Consider the following 16,728-nt stretch of genomic DNA (forward strand, 5'->3'; position numbering starts at 1 on the left):
CAATGTAGGTTAAACAAAATCTCTTGTCCCGTGGCTCCTTCCCATTTGAAACAATTGAAAATACCTTGATACATCATGTCTTCTTAACGGCAACCTTCCAGCAGCAATCCATTAAACAATATCTGTCTGGCACATTAACTCCCCCAGGATGTATGATTTGTTCATTGAGCAGCTATTGTTGTTTTTGTATTGTTGTGTCAAGCAACAGCTTACAAACATTTACCTTAACTCAATTTCTCGGGCATATAAATCAACATTGATCATTTTGCACTAACCCCATGTCAAATAACCTGAATAATCATCCTATCAGGGCAAGTCTTAGGTTGAAATGACCACTCTGCAAGAGACAACTAAAATCAGTTTTGGCCTGTTTATTTTGATTGTGATTTAATGATAGTGTTTAGTGTTTAAATGATAAACTTTTTTCAGGACTTTTCAAACTTGTAATAAATAGAATACTAGGCCTCAATCAAACATTGTACTGAAATATCACCAAGTATACTTAGAATGCACTGAATGGTCTCTATAAAAGCATGTAAAGCCCATGGAAAAATACTAATTATTATTCATTGGCCAAGATGTGTTGTCTTCAGAGAGGTGTATCTCTCCCTTTGCCTCGAGCTTAATGTAATAGAAACTGAAAAATCATCAACTGAAGATGTTTTACTGTTTTCTCTAAGGGCTTCAGGCATTACACATTCATTGAGCAGCAGCTCCTTTGAACATGCAGACTTCATCTGCTTTTATCTAAAAATAGGAACTTATGCCACTTATTTCCAGTGTTCCTGCTCAACCATTCATTGCTCTCTCTCTGCACACTGAAGCGTTTCCGTCTTGTGGCCGTTAATTGAAATGACACCCTCCAAGCTTCCAGATGATGTCATCTCTTGTGACTTTATTGCATCTGAATTTGCAATCAGTAAGACGAAGATGTTGTTACTTCAAATCAAAGGATGGCATTACATTGATGTATCAGACCAGTGTTCTTTATATTGATCAAAAAAAAAAATCTCCTTGTATTGAAGAGGAAATGCATATGTGCAACTTGTAATGAGAGTCAACAGAGGACCACCAGAGTGCTGGATTCTAACGTCAAAGACCAGAAACACGTCACCAATCAGTGACCTTAGACACGTAGAACATTTTTAATCTATTATTTTTATTGCAGCTTGCACATTTTACATAATAACTACATAATATTTGCCTTGCCATTTAAAATTTTACATAAATTTTAGCCTAAAACTAAAAATCGTATTCATTGAAGGTCTGTCATTCTCCTCGAGGGGAGTGATTGGGCAGTGCCCTAGCGCCCTCCAATGACCAGCTGCCACTGCTGTAGCTATAAGGTACTTTTATTCATAAGAGTAATGCTAAAAGTGTGCGTCTTTGCTCCCTCCACTCCAACTGCAAAAGCTTCTTTTGTGGTGCAAAATGAGGTGACATCAAACCAGTTTGATGGCGCCCAGGAAGGTGTCCTCCCCGCCCAGTGACACGTTGGCTGTGGAGCGAGGAATCAGCAACTCCAAGTGGTCCCCGGCTTCCAGTTTGACAATACCTGAGGGATAGGTTCAGGTGTTGAGCTGCCATTTTTATTATTTCCTCGCCACATATACCAAACTAATGACACACACACACTCTCACACACATACTTGCTTGGGAGCTTGGCTAAACAGGAAAACACCCTGACCTGACTGACCTGTAGCAGCTGTTGTAAAAAAGGTTGAACATAAAGAATAACACGGGCTTACCTCCTGTGTAGCAGGTGTTGAACGGGTTGTCTGAACTCATATTCTGGATGCAGCGGAACAGGATCACATACTGATGCTCGTTTCCAACCACATTCCTCTTCCTTCTGATCACCACATGACCCATTGCAAAATAGTCATCCATGTAGAAGACCTGAGCATATAAAAAAACACACAGTGTCATAGATCTACATATGAAGTGTGGCAAAGGATTGGGTTTTATCATTATGTTAACAGTCACAGAGCATTTGCTGCTTCATTTATTTACATGCAACATTTACATTTTCATATCTACAGCTGACCTTTCTTCAAGGTCTGTTCACTAACTCCCTGCTTGACTCGAGCCCCCCCCCACCCACCCCCACCTGCAATACATGTAGACATGCTCTCTTCTTATTTCAAAAACTGGTGATTTCCAAACAGGCTAGCAGCGCCCTCTTGTGGATAAAAAAAAAACAGACCTACCTGACTGTACACAAAGTAGAAGCCCGCCTCTCTGACTAAAATGCTGTCCCCGTCTACCTCCAGGGCTGATCCTCTCCTCAGCCCAGTCTGCCAGGGGATACCTGTGTGCAGCTCGGAAGTAAATTCTGATTTAAAAAAAAAACAATTCATAAAAGACATGCCCAAAAATTATACCTTAACAATTTATCCCAACGTTCATTTGGTTTCAAAAGAGCTACTGAAGTTGCTGTAGTTCAGACCAACTGATGGGACTGGAAGAGGATTTCCATGAGTTTGATAAACAGCAGCGGGGCTTTAAACTACAGACTGCATATCGCATCAGCTATTTTGAATACTGTTAATTTAAGGAACATGATCACCATTACAGAAAAGTTTCCTGAAAACAAGTTTCAATTAAACTATAAATTTGAACGCGTAAAGAAACAAATTGGTTGTTACCAGTTTACAAATATCATACAGGCTGGCATGCAGACTTGTGTCTATGACCAAATCAGATTTTTACTCTTATCTTACAGTAACTTTAAAAAATTACAAAATCTAAAGAAAACAAAGTAACATTTTAAAATGTTTATAGAAACGGCATTAAATCCACTTCAACAAAACTGTAAACTATCATTTCCTGGATGAGGCATACTGTACCTTTGCTGAAGGTTTTCCTGCTATTGTTAGCCATCAACTGCAGGCAAGACTGAGATACTGTAACAAAAGCAAATTACAGGAATGTTTAAAACTAAGCTTATTCGATGGATTTGTCTTATTTCCCTTCTCCATTTTTTCTTTTTTTTCCTTTGAGGGCGACAATGCCAGCCACCCCAGCAGTATACTGTAAATATTGCACCCTAGGGGACTGTTTAAAAGCTTCAGCTGATAGCGAGAACATTCACACCACAGTTAATAGTGAGCACTAATAGATGCTTTCAAAGTCTCGCTGAATCACACTTCTTGTTTTTTCAGGTGGTTAGCACCCAAAACTGATGACTAACTCACACTTTGCCGTTTCCAATGAAACAGTGTTTTTTAGTTTTTCCTGTTCAGAGAAGGCGTGAACATACAAGCCAATGACACGTCATTCTCTCAGTTTTGAACTATAAACAATCTTTCCTTGAATTAAGAAAGGCTGTATATTACAACAATATCTTAACAAGACAATGTCAACACTTTTTTTTGCACGTGAAGCAGTTAATCTGTAAAACAACACACCAGTTTTGAACAGCAGTCAAACTAAAGGAAGCTGTGTTGTACAGTTTACATTTACGATAAATCATCAGGTTATTGTTCAGCCTACCGTGTGGCTCTCCTCCAGAAACCAGTCTTCTCTTCCTTATCATGGTGGTAGGATGTTGAGACCCAGGTTGGTGTGGTGGTTCTTGGCTGCTTCTCCTGCTGCTGAGTTTTTCAGTCTGGGCAAAAAAAAACAGGAAAAAAAGATAAGTCGCAAAATGTCTTTTACAGTCTTGTGCAGATGGAATGTTTAGTTGTTCAGGAATTCCTTTGTCTTACCTGTGCTCCATGTTTGGACTCCCGTGCCTCCACTCTCCTGCGACAGACCTCTGATCTGAGTCCCTCTACCTCTGCTCGAAGAGACACCAGCTGGTACAGAGACAAAGCTGAAAGAGAGGAGGAGGTAACAGCGGTGAGAGCCAGCAGGAAAACGGGCCAGGACAGCCTCCCTGTACCTGCCTTTTCCTCAGTCGTGGGCTTCACATCTACCAAAAGTGCCATCACAGGGTCTGAGCTCACACCGGCAGCATGACTGCTCTCTTTTGAAAGATTTAAAACAAGGAATGTTGTGTTTCCGTCGGCAATGTTTTCTTTAGAGTCTACGGCTTATAGTCTTACAGCAGAGTGGATTTACTAAACTTTCGTTTTAGTTAGTCACTGGCTCCAGTTTGGTCTGAAGGACTACGTAGAGGGGCAGTACAGTACAAAAAGGGCAAAACCGTTTCCCCCTTATTGTTCCTCCTCAGCTCACCACTCAGTTCCTCCTTGCTACATTTATCTCAACTTTATTTCCATCCTGCTCTTCTTGAAACTATTTAACACGTGTGTTTGTGACAGTTTGATGAGGGACAGCCTTGTAGTGAAATGGAGGATTGAAGTCCCACTAACACAAAGAAATAGACATGACTTCATAACAGCATTTTGACAGCTAAAAAAAGCCAACTGTACTCCAAAAAAAAACCGAAGAAGTGCAAGAATAACTGCAACTTTAGCATACAAGACAAACAGCAAAATATTCCACCAAGACAAGACTTTTTCATGTATCAATTTATTGCATGTTACAGTACAGAAAATAGAAAGTGAAAATGTGTGCTTACAAAAGAAGTCATCCACATCGTTTTGAAATAGAAAAGAAAAAATTACTCTAAAATGGAACTTCTCTCAAACTGATTGCTTCATACCGAGGATAGAGATGACTCATTCTGATGTGTCACTGTCCAAATATCCGATCAGTTTCCTCAATGAGAATGCACTGTAAAGTCCATGTAGGTGATCACGACAAATGTCAACACTGCAGATTCATTTAATATGTTATCAACATGCCCGCTTAGTCAATGATATTGCAAAGTATACCAACACTTTCAACGGCACTCACTCCACTTTATTCACAATCATATGAACATATAAAATATGTTCCAAAGTGCATCAGCACAATACCAGGCAAAATGTTGTTTCTTTGTAGAAAAAAAAAGACATTCAGTTTGACTCTGTTTCTTTTCATGAACATGGTGTTGGGCAGTATCAATACGTCTGGTTAGGTTAAAACTCAAAAAACACTAATGATTCATTTTGCAGTACGATATTTACCAAAACAAACAAAAATCAGGTGAACAAGAATGAGTTCCAACACCCTTTTCTTCATATCAAAAGATGCACACTAACAGCAATGGTGTGTCAAACAAAACGTGTGTAACAAAATGAGTGTATATTCACATGGTCTGACTGCAAAATGTGCTCTATTGACATATGACGGGCTGCGAATAATTATGTCAAATGCAGTCTATGGATTTGATATAATACAAAAATGTCTGAAAGTCACAAAAAAAAGGGAAAAAATACTATGTATTATTTCATATAAAGCACACCTGTACGAGGGACCACACTTTACATTCATTGTGGCTTTCAGCCCATTGTTCAAGTTGTTATCACAATGACACAAACTGATTTGGTCTTTGACATTTTGTTGAATTTTCTTCAGCATACTATGCACAAACAGTATTAAATATGGCTAAAGAGATCTGTATTTGAATGGCTTTGATACCACTGCAGTGCAGCATGCTGCATTCGCAAAGCAAGAGCAGACCACGGTGTCATCAGGCTCTGCTCCACCCCCTGGAAGACATGCAGGAAAGGTTAATTAGCTCATTAAAAACCCTCCAATTGAGTAAAGCCATTTTGCCACACACACATGGTTGCGAGACACGATCCAAGACTCATCAAATGATCAATTAGAAGAACGCTGATGATACTACCGATTTAATCCAAATTCTCACACCTTCTTTTTAGATCTGAAATGTAGGTTCTGTTTTTAAGACAATTTTTAAACAGTCTGCTCGAATGGAAGTTTTTGTTGAAAGAGTAATGTGCATTACTCCTGTCTGTACTGACCATTGACACAGTTCTTCTAGTATGATGAGATAGAGCTGGGAAAACCATCTTAATCTTCTGTGTAAAAATTATTTTAAAGTTAGAAGTAAAAGGTTTAAAGAGTCTGTCATACCTCTTTTGGGATTAGTCAGAGTGTTTGGTTAATGTTGAGTAGAGAAAAATTAAAACAAAGTGTTAATTTTCTACATGAGCTCTGACTCCTAAAACCTTATTTGAGCTTCTGCTCAGGTTTGATATACTTTTCTTTTCTTTTCTAAACTGAACTCTGTATTTTAGTCCCTAATCTTCTCCTGTGGAGTCACATTGAAGCAGATCTCTTCAAAGTCAGTACAGACAGTAAGGATTACAGCAAGCCATAACTCTTGCAGTGTACATATGGAGCATGTTTTATAGTTTGTACTGAGACAGACTTGGGGGTAATCTGACACCATCCTTTAATTACAAACAACACACAGATCAATTCTGGATTCTGCAGGAGCACACAGTGTTCAGCATCAACTGACAATCCTATGTGCCAGCTGTGTTTGAACAGAGAAAACATTACAGGGAGAATATCTTATAGCTTATCTGAATCACATTGAAACAGACATTTTCAGAGGAAATCAAGACTCAAGCGCGTATGTTTCATAAGTAGAGGTTCCTTATCATGACACTGTTCTCTTACTGACCATAAGTTTGTCTGTTGGGGTTCTTGTCCCCTAAAACAGTTCAAGTGTAAAAGCAAATGTTAAGTCCAATTTCCTGACATGCCAAGCTGCTGCAAGTACCTCTGACTTAAAAGGAGAGAAATAAAACACCATTTTGCTTGTCAAAGTATATCAGAAAAACTGACCACTTGAGTTAATCAAACAAGAAAGTGCAATGTGTTAAAAAGTTAATATAAACACAAAGACCTACATGTTATCAGGGTATCATTTATTTATATCAGAAGTGGTATTTTATTTAAAGTAGTCATTAGATTTCATTAAATTAAAGAAAGGTCCTTATATGTTCATTGTTCTCTGAGCTGTTGTTTCAGTGATTTTATTTTGTTTCAGTAGACCAGTAAGAGCCTTTTTTTTGTTGTAGTTGTGCCATGTCTTGCAGTGTGGGCATGTATGCTCCGGCTTCATTCATAAAATGTCATAAATACATGCATTCATAGCTGCAACACAAAAAGAACCAGTGAGGGCATTGTTACCCTCTCTAAAAATCTTGAAATAGTCAAATCCTTATAACAATATATTACATTTACAGAGAGGTAAAAAGAGTGAAATAAAATAGGAAACCAGATAAAAGCATAAAAAATGTACATTCTTTCCAAAAAAATCAATTGAGTCCATTCCTTTAATTTCTACAACACCACCACCTCCTTCCCCCCCCCCCATATGATGACCTGCTCTTGTCAGTCCCTGACTGTATTTATCAGATGATAGTGACACTAGATGTGGGCTGAGCGCTCTCCTCGTGGGCGTGGCTTTTCAGCAGGTCTTTCATGAACTGCTCTAAAGCAGCAAAGTAGCCCTGGCACTGCCACGTGTCGTTGTGTGTGCCCTCTGGAAAGATAGCCAGGCGCTTAGTCCGCGCGGGAGAAAGCTCATACAGTTGTTTCATCATGACGGGTGGGATGAGCTGGTCTGACAGGCCAGACACAAACAGTGAGGGCATGCGGCACAGCGCAACCTGCCGGTAGGACAGAAACTGATTCCTGTAGCACCACAATGGCAGTAAGCGCATGGGCAGGAAGGAGAAGAGTGTGGCTGCCATATGGGGGATGCTGAGGAAGGTGTTTTCAACAACAATGGCTGCTACACGGTGAGGGTTGACTGATGCCAGGCGTACAGCAACAGCGCCCCCCAGTGAGCGGCCAAATAGCACCACTTTTGTCTTGTCTAGATCAGGACGGGTCATGACATAGTCCAGTGTCGCCTCTGCGTCTAGGTACAGCCCGTCCTCACTCGGCTCCCCCTCGCTCTTTCCATAACCCCGGTAGTCGACTAGCACTACATTGGCTTTCAGATTGACCAGCATCAGCAGGGCGTTAGGCACCCTGTGACCAATATTGCCTGCGTTACCATGGAAATAAAGGATGGTGGGTGGAGAAGAGGAAGTAGGGCTGCTTTGATTGCCAGGGGCCACTCCGGGGGGGTTGTCCCCTCCCGTGTAGCGCAGCAGGATGAGGTTGAGCTTCACGCCGTCTTTGGTGCGGATGTAAACGTTCTCATGTGGGATTCCTGTTGGCATGGGAACATAAAGGCGAGAGGAGGAGGGCTGATCGGGGAAGTAAAGGAGCACATCCTGGAATTTGTAGAGGATGCCCGCCACAGAGGCTAGGATCAAAGCTAGGAGGAAGAATCCTCCGTACAGGTGGAAGGTGAGGATGAGGGCCAAAAGGGAGACTCGACAAGCACCCCAGGACCAGGAGGCCAGAGTCAGGGTGCACCGCTCCACCGCCCCCCACAGCCTCCAGGGCTTCTCCATGTCTACACGAGATCTGAGTCAGACAGCACAGACTCTGCAAAAAACAGACAGAGTAGTACAAGGGAGAGAAAGGAAAGAGGTTGAATACATATGTGAATGATCAAAGTTACAATAAGGTGATGTAATGATTCTTTCTATAAGCGTACCTGTAGGAACACCAACAATTTATAATGATGTTCTTTTTGAAATACCTCTATTCTGAAACTGTTCTTTATACCTGATAAGCAGAGGTGTCAAGTAACCAAGTATTGATTGATTGATTCAATTTATTTCAGACATATCAAATAAAATCAAACATATCAGAAATACAAAACAAAATGAAAAGCACGAAAATACAATAAACAAAAAACAATGTTCAAATTATTTCACAAAAAAAAAGAAAAAGAAAATTACATATATTCAATTGATATGCCTGAAAAGGAAGAAGTATAAAACTTATTTAATCCTACCCCTTTTCCACAGCTCAATAATTAATATTTATTAAATTAAATTAAATTAACTTCCTGTGTTCCTTATAATCTCTCTATATATACAATCTATACAAATACTTTGTTACTTTACTTAAGTAGAAATTTTGGGTATCTATACTTGACTGGAGTAATTATTTTTCAGCCAACTTTTTACTTCTACTTCTTACATTTTAAAAATAGCCTCGTTACTCCTATTTCATTTCGGCTTGTTTTCATTCCGGCTTGTCATTGTTCAAAAAAACACCAAAAAAAAACCTATCCAGATAAATGGCGCCATCCGGATAGAGTGAATTAGATTGTGGTTGGATGAGAAGTATAAACATATACCATTCTGACACGCAAGCTTTTGTCCTTAATGGCATTTTCCCCCCTTACATGACTTTTACTTTCATACTTTAAGTGGTTTTGAAACCAGTACTTTTACACTTTGAGTAAAAAGCTTGAGTTGATACTTCAACTTCTACAGAAGTCTTTTTAAACCCTAGTATCTATACTTCTACCTGAGTAATGAATGTGAATACTTTTGACACCTCTGCTGATAAGTTTGGCCATTATTTGAAGACTAACTTAACTATCTCAGAAGGGGAGACTTATTACTCTAAAATAAAGACAGTGAAAGTATTTATTTAAAAAAACCTAAAAACATTTCTGGAACGTGTCGTAACTTAAAAGCAGATATATGCAGTTAGTTAAATCCTGGTTGTATATATTCTCATACTTAGTTTTTATATTTTTAGTGCTTATTTACTTTGTATTTAATATAACATTGTGTTTTTTACTAATATTGTGTGTTTGGATAACCTGCTGCAGTAACGCCACAATTTCCCAGTTTGGGATCAGTGAAGTAATTCTATTCTATTATAATACTTTTATAGTTTAGAGGTTTAACAGCCATGGATAAATAAAGGCCTCTTTAACTAACAAGCCCTTTGTTGGACTGATTCCATCAAAACAACCTTTCAGCTAGTGGGGACAGGTCTGTATTTTGATCCTGTCCATCCTATCATCTGACTACAAGCGTTTAAGAATTGTAAATTGCGATCAGTCCCAGCTACCATCCATATCACTTGTGGAACAGCCTTCCTCCCTCAGTCAGGTCTGCCCCCTCTGTGGAATCTTTTAAGTCCCGCCTCAAAACACACGTCTACACGTTGGCCTTTGAGTCCTAGTTAGGTTGCTTATACTTCTATCAAATGTCTTATAATATTATTGTCTAATTATATTGTTAGTATTCTGTTTGCATGAATTAATAATTGGGTTTACAAGCTTTGTATATACACAGGTGTATGTTAATGTGTATTATGTAAATTGTACATATCGTAGCCTATATCAAATTGTATATATATATATATAGATATAGATTATTGTAAACATACTGTACCAAACTGTAAATATATAAGGATTGTATAAATATATAAAATGTAAATATAGTACATCAAATTGTACAAATAGATATGTATATATAGATATAGATATATGGATTGTATAAATATATAAATTATAAAAAATCATAGTATATCAAGTTGTATATACTGTATGTATGGAAAATCATTGGATTGTAAATATCAAATATATTATCATAAATATAGTAATATAGATAGATTGTATATATAGAGAGATTATAAGGAACACAGGAAGTTAATTTAATTTAATAAATATTAATTATTGAGCTGTGGAAAAGGGGTAGGATTAAGTAAGTTTTATACTTCCTACTTTGTTTGATTATTTTTTGTGAGTGTGACTTCTGTTTTGTTTTTTGTTTGTTTCATTTGTTTTGTTTTGAAAGAAATTCTTGGAATTAAATTTTGTTCTGATATGTTTTTTTTTTGTAACCAAACTAGTAGTGTCTTAAATAATAAGATTTGTAACGAGGGTAGGTGTAATAAGATAAAGATTCAGCCTACACCTTTTCACTCAAAATGTTTTTTGTTTTTCTTGTGACCGAAATAAATGATTACTACTAACTACTACTACTTTTCAGGCATATCAATTGAATATATGTAATTAGCTTTTTTTGTGAAATAATTTGAACATTGTTTTTTTGTTTATTGTATTTTCGTGCTTTTAATTTTGTTTTGTATTTTTGATATGTCTGAAATAAATGTAATCAATCAATAATGACTTGTATGTGTGAGAGTTGCCTTGTTATTTATTTTTTATTTTTTTAATCTGTATTGCTCTCTTGTTTCATGTACAACACTTTGGTCAGCTGTTTCTGTTTTTAAATGAGCTTTAGAAATAAATGTGATTGATATAATCACCTGTCTGCAGGTCTGTTTCAAGCAGATTCTCCATCTCTCCTTTCTGTACCTACACTTAATAAGCTGCATCTTGTGTGTTAGATAATATTAGTGGTCATCAGTTCTTGGTGAACCTCAGACAAAATATCTCTAAATCAGTTGTGAGAAGAATAGAAACAGATAAACTAGATGTGTCTCTGATCACCTATAATGAAAATACATTAAATACAAACTGATGTCACAGGCTGGAAGATGAAGATGCATTTGCAGATAATACTCCTGATAACCGCGCAGACCCCACCCACATGACTAAGATGGTGACAGCTGCTACAAACTTGCAGAAGATGCACACAGCTCCGACTTACAGTGGATTTGACAGTTAGCACCGACAAGCTAACATTAAAACATCACTAGATTCTGTCACATAACAATCTATTATTATACCGTTAACACAAGACATCGACACAGAGACAAGTGAAACAACCAACTTCTAAGTTACTGACTGAAAATACATCCAATCAGTGTTTCTTTTAGGTCAGCTAGCTGCAAGTTAGCTGTGTAACAAGAATGCTAACTAACAAGCTAACAAGCTGCAGAGCGGTTTAGCCTCCTATTTTTTTTGCAGGTTTAGCAAAGCTAGCCAGATACTCACCCTTCTCTCATTTTAGCTCCTCATCAGCTTGATATTCTAACAGAATAGCAACACATAGACAGCACGGTGACTGTTATTCAACTCTGTAGACTGTAACTGAATCACAGGTAAGAGTTAACAGGTGACAGCGCAAGGTAGCTGTCAGCAACGAACCCGGCGAAGCTAACTTATGCTACACAGCTGGTTAGCATTAGTAGTGCGTCTTTCATAAGTTCCGTGTTGAGCTCAGCGCGAGGAAACAGAGGTTCCGCCCGAAACCTTCATCCTAATCTTCTTTTAACTAACGAGTCGTGAAATTAACATCTGATGGTATTCTTTGTCTTGCATTACTGCCGTCCTCTGGAATTTTTCAATCTTCACAAGTAAAATATCAAACATGTTCAACCAAAATCTGAATAAATATAAAGATATAAAGATAAACTTTATTGATCCCGTATGGGGGACATTTTTTTTGTCACAGCAGCTCAAGAAACAGGAATATAATTATCAAAAATAACAAGAAGTTAACAATCAAACACATGTACATCAGTTAAATAAAGGGAGAAAAAATAGAATAATAGAATAATACAAGGTATGGATAAGGATGGGATAATACTTTATTGATCCCCAGAGGGGAAATTCGGGCGTTGCAGCAGCACAGACAAGTAAGCTCAAAATACAAAATACACATTAAACAAAATAGATAAGATATATAAAAATAAAAATAGGGGGTAAAGTACAAAATGAATGATGAAGTTAAATATGCAGGGAATTGAGAATTGAGACAGTATTTGCAGAGAATGACAAGATAAAGTGACAAGCGATGATTAAAGTGACTTGGTGTGATAAATAGCAGCAAGTAATGTAAACAGCAGAGAAGAGAGGCAGTGTTGTACCACAGTAATGCAGAGTGCAGTTATATAATATAATGTAGTATAATATAATATAATATAGTGCAATATGAACAATATAGTGTAATATAATTAAATGTTATATAATATAGATTAATATAATAATATAATAAATGTACACTTCCACTTGTGGAATTTGGTGATATCTGCCTCTCTCCAGGAGACCTGTGGCTTTTGTTTTGTCAACTATCTCCATGATTTACCAAATTCATGACTCGAGGACTTTGTGCTGAAATAAATTGGCAACTCTTTTGAGAATAATATAAGAACCAGATCATTAGATTCATTGCCAAGCAATCTTTACATGATAACTTGCCTTGGCCAGATACTGTAAAAAATACACATAGATAAAAAATAATATAGAAGTATTAAAACACAAGTACAAAATTAAATAGAAAAATTTGATTACCATGCTTATATGCTGAGCATAAATTATCTTTGGATATTTAACAAGAGAACACAAACAATATTTTCTCCATTGAGTACTTTTACTTAGTGGTGGGAGTGAATTGCCTCCAGCTTGTGTGTGTGTTTTAACTGTTCCTCTTTGGAGCAGGCTTTGTTAAACAGTCTGACTGCAGCAGGAAGGAAGGACCTGCGGTATCTCTCCTTCACACTCCGTCGGTGACACAGACTGTCACTGAAGGAGCTGCCCAGTGCTTTCACTGTACCATGCAGGGGGTGGAAATGTTCTCCTTCAGATATGATAGCTTTGTGTCTCCCACCACCTCCACAGGACCGAGGGGGAAGCCTCAAACAGAGCTAGCTTTCTTCACCAGTTAATTTTGGTTCCCTTCTGCAGCCATGATGCTGCTGCTCCACCAGAACACTCCCTACAGGATGACTGATGCCACCACAGAGTCGTAAAAAGTCCTCAGGAGTGCTCTCTGCTCTCCTCAGCAGATGAAGTTTGCTCTGGGCTTTTTTATACAGTGTGTTGATGTTGTCAGTTCATTTGAAGAAAAAAAAAAACTATCGTCCTAACCCATTCATTTAAATAGCTTTGCAATATTTCATATTTGTGAGGTACGGAGGGCAGTTTTGGATTAGTAGCCCTTATCAATTACACTATTCTTGTAAGAAAAAGTGGAGGGAAATCTCCACTGCATGTGCAGTTTGCTTTATGTCCACCAGATGGTGCTCTTGGAAATGATATAATGAAGATAATTCTCAAAGTACAGGTTGAGGTAACAGGTTCAGAGTGAACTCCAGACATTAGAGCCAAAGGGGTGCTTCTTAAATGTCAACAATGCCATGTTATTATGTCCAGTAAACTATAGACAGGTGACTGAAGCTTTTATTTATCCACAACATAAAGCCAAGATTGGACTTTTTTTTAAACTACTGTTTTTATGTCAATATTGGTTTAGAAGAATCAGAACTGTCCACAGTAAATTGAACTTCCAATAAAAGCGGCTCTCAGAAGCCTCTGTTTCCTGAATCATGATCCTTATAAAAGTACATGTTGACAGCCAATATCGGCGTGCTGCTTTGTAATCTCTACTGCGGACTATAAGAAATCCTGTTTTTATGTGTTGGTGGATGAATTGACACATCTCCACCGACACATCACACCTTCCAAAGTGGGTCAAATTGTAGCTGTGACAGCACTAACACTTCATGCTGCTAGCAGCAGGGTGCTGAGCGAAAACGTCATTGAATGAATTGTCCCTCGATGAGAAAACAGCAAGGGAAGAAACATGCACATAACGTTCAGCTGAGTTCCTGTTTACGTGCAGATTGACATCATTGGCTCCAAGAATTATTGCATAAGGTGTAGTCATCAAAATGAACAGAGGCAGCTTTACTGAAGATTGAACAGGAACCAGATTGTGTATGTACCCAAGCTTTCATTGACTTTACGATCAAACATACGATCACTTATTAGGAAAATCTGAAAACAACAACACAACATAAGGTATATGCAGCCAAAGGCTTGTTTAATATTTAATGCGGATGTTTTTCCCTCTTCCTTGGCTTCCTCTTAGTATTTCCGTTTTTGAACATCTTGCTCACACTCGGTGTGACCTTGGAGGAGACAGACAGATCATGTGCAGGGTAGCACAGCTGTTGGCTGTTCAGCTCTGTCCTTGAAGTTGGTTTCATCTAGAGTGTTGAAGGCAGCGTCAACACTCTAGATAGAGTATGCTTCTAATTTGTGAGATAAAACCTAATATGAAACTAATGTTTAGTCGATATTTGTCAAAAAATGAATTGCATGCTCAAATATATGATTCATTAGTTTTTATAACTCTTAAATGTAATAGAAATCAAGTATATTCTGAAAATAACTGCGATTTATATGTGATTTTTTGATCCAGCAGATGTCGCCCTTGAGCTCCAGCATGAAACCAAAACAACTCACGCTGCATTGTTGTGTTAGCATGCTAATGCTAGCGATCTTTATTATGCTCGTATCTTCACACTGCATGTAAATTTACCTGAAATGAGCGTGATCTAGAAACACAGTTAAGCAGTGAGTACAGTATGTTATTCTTCTTTTCTCTAGTCCCTCAATTAAACAACTTTTATACGTGAGGGGAGGAGTCAGCCGGCCGTCCGGACGATGTAAACAAAGTGAAGATAGGACTCTGAAAACTCTGAAAACATCACAGACAGTGGGACTCGGGTGTTACACCCATTGTAGACAGTCATGACTCACAGAGTTATTTTCAGAGGATATACTTGATTTATACATTCAAGTGTGAAAAATCACATATAAATCCTTCAACGTATAGAGGGGCAAGTTCTCACAGCACCATTTCATATATGACTTCTCATTGATAACGGCCTTTAAAGGGACGATGGTTACTTTGAAATAAATTATCCAGTTCAAATAATATGGGTGAGGGACTTAATGTTATTACTTGGACAGAATGAATCTTAGATTGTGTCCATGTTCAAACTGTATTCATCATTCAGACTACACTGTAAAAAAAAACAAGGGAAGTTAATAACACAGAATCACAGTGCAGTGTTTTCTTCAATGGCTGGTAGGAGCTGTAGTTTCAATGATATGCATGAGAGACAGAAATACACACACGCACGCTCACACTATTGTCTCTTAAGGTTTTAGAGAGTGCTGCATTCTGACAGATTCAGCATTTAAGAGACTGACAGCTGGCAAGTTCACTCTGTCTTTTTCTTACCACTCAATTACCTTTGACGTCAGTCAAAACATCTATTACACACACATACACACACTCAAAAACTCTTAATACACGCTTATATGCACACACACTCTCTGTGGCTCCACTCTCATATCCCACGACTCAATTACCTGAAATATAGCACTCTAAACAGCTGGAGGGCCCGGACTCAATAATACAAATGCAGAGCTGCTACAGGACGAGGAGTGACTTTGATGACCTGGCCAGGGAATATCATATCATCAGGCCAAGGGGACAAGCTTGTTATTCACCTCATGTCACGCACCCAATGGCAAGCTATTGATAGGCATTGATTTTTCTGTCAGTCAGCACCTTTTATGACTGGCGCTGCATCTCTATCGCCACATGTGCTGGAGTCGCTATCGTTGCACTTTTGCCGGGGTTGGTGAAAGGAAGTAGTTGTACTCATCTGACATCACCCTGAACGATGCCTCTTTGATTTGCGAGTCACTGAATGCCATGCACAAGGTGATGGATGTGGTGTCCGTGGCTACAATGTAAATGTGTTGTCACCTTGGAGACAGAGCATTGAGCTTTGAGTGAGAGAGGACAGCTACATAATGCATTCCTTGGTTTTGAACACATCACTCAGGAGGGGGGGAGGGGGCAGATACGCGCAGAAAGTCACCTGCAACATAAAAACTACCTTTCTTATTGCCATTGATTCATAATTAACAGAGTAAGAGCTCCCATGGCTTTAATCGAGTGTCAGTCAACAAGGTGTAATGAGGTTGCACACACAGTGATGGCATAATCAGTTACATGAAATAGGCTGACATACCTAGCATTGTGGAGTCGCTGTAGGTCTAAACACTACGCCTGCCAGGAATAAATAGGGGGGGAAATTGCTGCATGTCTCAGGCAGCAACTAGGAGCCTCCTGTGGCGACGATGTAGACATGTAATAAAGGCTAAATTTCCCTCATTTCCCTTTGCTAATAAATCTTCTGTCACGCCATGATGGTATCTTTCAGTGTAATTAACGTACAGATATAGGCTTGTGTGTACATTTGTCCATGTGAGAAGTC

The 16,728-nt window shown here is 38.4% G+C and overlaps 2 protein-coding genes across 2 annotated transcripts; both read right to left on the minus strand.

Moving 5' to 3' along the window:
- Positions 1–1,138: 1,138 nt before the first annotated feature.
- tnfsf13b (TNF superfamily member 13b) lies at positions 1,139–4,143 on the minus strand. Its single transcript, XM_061053441.1, has 6 exons — positions 3,711–4,143; positions 3,496–3,610; positions 2,850–2,906; positions 2,211–2,335; positions 1,749–1,899; positions 1,139–1,555 (listed from the first exon to the last, which is right to left on the minus strand). The coding sequence occupies exons 1-6, from the start codon at positions 3,930–3,932 to the stop codon at positions 1,443–1,445; spliced, it is 783 nt and encodes a 260-aa protein (XP_060909424.1). The 5' UTR covers positions 3,933–4,143; the 3' UTR covers positions 1,139–1,442.
- A 2,093-nt stretch (positions 4,144–6,236) lies between these two features.
- On the minus strand, positions 6,237–11,832 carry abhd13 (abhydrolase domain containing 13). Its single transcript, XM_061053476.1, has 2 exons — positions 11,642–11,832; positions 6,237–8,313 (listed from the first exon to the last, which is right to left on the minus strand). The coding sequence occupies exon 2, from the start codon at positions 8,277–8,279 to the stop codon at positions 7,224–7,226; it is 1,056 nt and encodes a 351-aa protein (XP_060909459.1). The 5' UTR covers positions 8,280–8,313; positions 11,642–11,832; the 3' UTR covers positions 6,237–7,223.
- Positions 11,833–16,728: the final 4,896 nt, after the last annotated feature.

This window comes from Labrus mixtus, chromosome 13 (genome assembly GCF_963584025.1).
Source record: "Labrus mixtus chromosome 13, fLabMix1.1, whole genome shotgun sequence".
NCBI lineage: Eukaryota > Metazoa > Chordata > Actinopteri > Labriformes > Labridae > Labrus > Labrus mixtus.

Bases quoted from the DNA above. Each gene is read 5' to 3' on its own strand.
- abhd13 (XM_061053476.1), bottom strand. From the start codon at position 8,279: ATGGAGAAGCCCTGGAGGCTGTGGGGGGCGGTGGAGCGGTGCACCCTG.
- tnfsf13b (XM_061053441.1), bottom strand. From the start codon at position 3,932: ATGGCACTTTTGGTAGATGTGAAGCCCACGACTGAGGAAAAGGCAGGT. The intron at 2,907-3,495 runs GTAGGCTGAACA...CTTTTGTTACAG, and splicing joins TTCTGGAGGAGAGCCACACG to TATCTCAGTCTTGCCTGCAG. The intron at 2,336-2,849 runs GTACAGTATGCC...TTTTTAAATCAG, and splicing joins CAGGAAAACCTTCAGCAAAG to AATTTACTTCCGAGCTGCAC.